The sequence below is a fragment of the Corvus moneduloides genome, chromosome 4 (assembly GCF_009650955.1).
Source record: "Corvus moneduloides isolate bCorMon1 chromosome 4, bCorMon1.pri, whole genome shotgun sequence".
Lineage (NCBI taxonomy): Eukaryota > Metazoa > Chordata > Aves > Passeriformes > Corvidae > Corvus > Corvus moneduloides.
Genome location: NC_045479.1, coordinates 48,428,641 through 48,433,351, shown reverse-complemented (window position 1 = coordinate 48,433,351; position 4,711 = coordinate 48,428,641). Strand labels below are relative to the sequence as shown.

At 46.4% G+C, this 4,711-nt stretch overlaps 1 protein-coding gene across 3 annotated transcripts; it reads left to right on the top strand.

Annotated features, from left to right (window-relative positions):
* The first annotated feature begins 630 nt into the window (after positions 1-630).
* Positions 631-3,891, top strand: SMIM30 (small integral membrane protein 30). Of its 3 annotated transcripts, none has more exons than XM_032105412.1 (2): positions 631-749; positions 1,567-3,891. In XM_032105412.1, the coding sequence occupies exon 2, from the start codon at positions 1,638-1,640 to the stop codon at positions 1,821-1,823; it is 186 nt and encodes a 61-aa protein (XP_031961303.1). In that variant the 5' UTR covers positions 631-749; positions 1,567-1,637; the 3' UTR covers positions 1,824-3,891. The 3 variants fall into 3 exon arrangements, with proteins under 3 accessions (XP_031961303.1, XP_031961304.1, XP_031961305.1); XM_032105413.1 differs by lacking the exon at positions 631-749 and adding an exon at positions 902-1,192; XM_032105414.1 differs by lacking the exon at positions 631-749 and adding an exon at positions 1,239-1,261.
* The last annotated feature ends 820 nt before the right edge of the window (positions 3,892-4,711 follow it).

Genomic DNA, 4,711 nt, shown 5'->3' with positions numbered 1-4,711 from the left:
CATAGTTTTTTGTTTTACAAGGCAGCAGGCTGCCCTCCACTCTATAAAACTGCTTTAACTGTTTTCCTCAGAGTGGGAATTGGTTATGACGGCACATATTAGTACTGTTATCACAAGGGCCTAAATCTGAAATGATGCAAACTCATGGTGACTTCTACTCGTTTATTCGTAGAAAGAAGAGCAGACGACCAGCCCAAACCGATGTATTTCTCTATTTTCACTTCGATGGAGCCGCAGAGAGGGCACGGAGCCCTGCTCTATCTGCTGACATTCTCATGGGCCGAGGCTCATCGGAGCACGGGCACTCCGGGGCTCCGGCTCAGAGCCGCCCTGGGGAGCAGCCGGCGCCGCCGGCCAGGTCTCCCGGGAGGCGCCCGGCCCCGCCGCATCCCTCCGGGCCCAGGCCGGCCTGGCGAGCACCGCTCCCGGGGCCGCCGGCGGGGCCTGGGGCCGCCCTGGCTGCTGGCAGCGCCTGTGCCCCCGAGCCGCCCCCGGGAATCACGGCGAGCACGGCCGGGCGAAGCCGGCGGGGCCGCCGCAGCGGGAGCGGAGCAGAGCGGAGCGGAGCCGAGCGGAGCGGAGGCGGCCCGGCCGGGTCACGCCCGCCCCCGGCCGCGCCACCGCCCCTTCCTGTCATGGCCGCGGCCGGGCGGTGGGAGCGCGGCGGGGCGGCGCGGGCCGGCGCCTTCGGCTGCTGAGCGCCCCGCGGGCGGCGCGGAGCGGGGACGGCCTCAGCCCGGAGCCAGGAGGTGACTGAGGGGCACCGTGCGGGCAGGGCCGGCCGGGGGCTGCCCCAAGGAGCGGCCGTCCGTCGGCGGTGGGACGGGGCGGAGCGGGCGCCCCAGGGCTGGCGGGGTCCGGCCGGCGTGCGGGCGTAGTCCGGCACTGGCCCCGCCGGGGTGCGAGCGGAGCAGCCGCTTCTTCGGGTGTCCCGACGCGGGATTTTGTCGTGTGCGCCCCGGGAACGAGCCTTCCTCGCGGGAAGAACTATTGTGGAGAGGGCGGTCCGGGCTGGTACCGGCGTGCTCCTCGAGGGCACCTTTCCAAGTTACAGGAACCACGACGGACATTTGTCCCGCAGTGAGGGTGTGCACGGTGGCACTGCCCGGGGGGCTAACTCGCGCCCTCTCCAGTGTACCGTAGTCTGTCCATGCTCACGGATCCTGAGGATGCCCGGTGTTAGGAAGTGTGGGTGAGTGATGTGCAGCAGCCATCGAGCCCTAAAGCCCTGGTGAAACAGGCCTGCGTAGCAAAGCACCAGGTAAGCAGGCTCTGGTAGCTGCAGGCAGGAGAGCCTGTTCTGACTTTACCCGACGGTAAGGCTTCAAAAGATTCGTTTCCACATAGTTACATAACAAGTTAGCAAACCCACTGTGGCTGTCTCATGATAATAAGTCATTTGCTATTGTAATTGAGAAGATAAAACCTAAATTTCATGAGCCCCACACAGATACCTGTGATGCATCAATCACATCAGTTGGCTTTTGGCAAGACAAATCCAGGGGGGAAGGCAGGCAGGAAGGAAGGAAGGAAAATCCTGTAATGTTCCTTTTGTTTTCCTTGTAGATACCACTGAAATATCTGCTGTCCACCACTTTCCTCATTTAACTTCCCCTTGGGGTCAGCTGGTTGTCAGCATGCCTTCAACCGAGAACACCTCAAAACTTTTCCTGGTCCTGGTGTCACTGCTGCTGGTGCTGCCAGTAGTTGAAGCCCTGGATGCAGGAGATACCATTGCCTTCCTTCTAGGCCTCGCTGTCAGTGTCGTCGGATTCTGCGCCTGCCTTGGCTTGTATGCAAGGAGAAGGAATGGGCAGCAGTGATTTCAAGAAAATGCTCAGATGAAGTGAATTTCTGAACACGGTTTGGGTGTAAGACTGAGCTTTGGTTCTGCATAACTTTCAAAAAACATGTAGTAGATATTTCTGCAAACCCCTCTTACTGTTCAGTACAAGAGAGTCAAGACTGTACCTGGTAAAAGGGATTTGTACCATCTGTCCTCATTACAAAAAGATAATTTTATATTGTTTGTGATTAAATATTGCCTTAGAGAAGGTAAAAACTTTTCGAATGGGGAAGTAAAACTCTAGAGTGGCTCACAGTAAAAGTTTATAAATTTAGCATGTGAGGGAGGCCATCAACAAGTTCCATAATTTTGGTTTCAGTGTCAGGAGGAAGCAGCTATTAATCTTTCCAGTCAGGATGACAAGAGTTTTGAAATTAGTCCTAGCTAGATAGCTAGTGAGCAGACTGCTCTAACTTGTGTGCTCATGCTCACGTTCTCTGTAATGACAGTTAACACCTAACAGCTCACTTCTGCTGTCACATGGATGAGACTTAAGAGAACTAAGGAAATATGAAAGGCTTTTTTTTTTTTTTAATACTTTTAGAGCATTTTTATTTTAGAATATGCCACTCCTGTAGCCTGTGTTCTTATTACCAAGTAGATACACTTAAGAATGAGACCACCATTTTTGTTTAACATGTATTTCACAGAAAAGTACATGTAAGGCTATGTAAATCAGATTAGGGATACGGGCTTTGTCTCTTGTTTATTTTTTGTACTCAGCTTTTCTCTAGGTGTGCCAGGTTTAAGGCTTACTTTGTTCTGGTGTTTGTACTTTTTACTCCAAAATGGAAGACTTAACTATTTTGATGAGGAATTCTGTGTACTATTTCTGCATTAGAAGTTTGTTAGAATTATAACAAGACCATTGTGCACATGTTTCTTTTACAATGTAGAAAGAACTTGTTTCGTTCAAATCCTGGGTTTAGTCAATGGGTCCATTGTTCGTGAGTGTGTTCCTCGTGACAAACTTATGTTGCTAGCTAAACATTTAGGTTTCTCTAACTGATGCACGAGTACCACAGAAGATTAGGACCAAAACCAAAGTAAAAATCCTAGAATTTTTGCTAGAAATCTTGGCTTTTATCTTTCAGAGCTATTTTGATACTATTTTTCCACTTCCTCTGTGTCTCTGTTCAGTAGAGCAGAAAGCAATGGCTAGAAGAGTTGTTGGGCAGGTCTTACGTAAGTAATTGGATGGGCAAATCATGTTCTCCAAATCCTGATTTCTGCATGCCATTTTTGGCAGAAAGGGACACAATGCGCAATTACTGTGTACAAATGAAATTTACAGCCCTAAGAGGAGCTTTAGACAGTAGCATCACCTTTGAAAGCTGCCTAGCAGCAGTAGATGGTCCTGTATGTGATAATTCAACTGGGTGGGTGCAAGCACAGATCAAAGTGGGATCTTTGGTATTCCAACTTACCTAAACAAACAAACAAAAAAAAATCACCACAAAATTGCCATTTAGTTCACTTTATAGTTCCCAAAGTTACAAAATTTTGCCATTTTTTCAGTAAAATATTAGGTATTGCTCTTTCAACAGAGTACATTTTAACACAAGCAGATTTTCACTGGGTTCTTTATCTACACCTTGGAAAAGATACATGGCAACAGTTTCACTGCAGGAGAACAAAATTTTAACAGAGTAATTATTTTCAGGCAATAGGGATATGAGAAATTGTATTATTTGCCCAAAGCTGTATGTACTTCATTGAAAAGTGTTTGCACAGCGTAATGGCTTTGTTTCCTGGGTTCTGACAGAAGCTTTATTGTTGAAGACTTACATTTGTCATTACTTGGATGTAAAATCAGATACCCCTGTTTTTCCTCTGTCATAATAAACTGACGTATGATTTGTCATCAGCTTGATGAAGTAATTCTCACTAAAAGGATAATTGAGATGACAGAAATGACTGAAACTGTTGAAATTCCTTATTGGAATGGCTCTTATTTTCTTATCTACTTTTGCTTATGTTAGATAACTTTATGAACGAATGTATCATAAGGTATGTTTTCAGTTAACTTTTGTGCAGTGAGTGTACTTCTCTTGGTCCTACTACTTGTTTATCCCATTTCAATAACTGTTACTTTAAAGCACTTCAGGGAGCTGGTCCCCTTTCTTTGACACTGTCAGCTTGTAGTTGCAAAGAATCCTGTTTGCCTGGTTCAAGGAAAACTTAAAGTACTTATTTTTCCTTTTGACTATGAATTTTCAACATATCTTACACAGTTGCCTATATACCAGAAAAGCTATTTATGTCAGTTTTCTAGCTGGAGACACAAGGATATAAAGGACCGTTTTCTGTTGTTTTGGTGTTTTTTTTCTTTTAATGAAATTTTGTATTTTAGTGCTTTAGTTATTTGAGTTATACTCTTTTTTTTTTTTTTTTTTTAACTTAAAAAGAGCTAGTTTTATCCAGGTGTTTTGTGAAAGCAGGGTTCTAGCTCTTTCAGGATTTCAGCTACTGCACAAATCAGTTCACTTTGTGCACTAAGATAATACTATTAGTAGCTGTTTTCAGAGCAGAAAGTAGAAACAGCCTGACAATGTCCACCTCTTAACGAATACAACCTACCCTCTGATAAAAAAAACCTGCAGGACAAGAAACAGTAGCTTTTGACTGCAATGATATCCATATGCTTTAACAATAGTGTATCTAAAAACCAGCCATTCTAAAACCCATGTACAGTCCCTTTGAGCATGGACAGAAGCCCTTCACTTGTCCTGACATACCTTCAAGTGCTGCACACCAGCTAGGCCTTACCATTCTGCTGCGTACAGCAGTACCTGGGGCAGGAATGCAAAGGCTTCACACAATTCCTAATGCAGTCACTTCTCTGGGTGTATGAACACTGGTAAA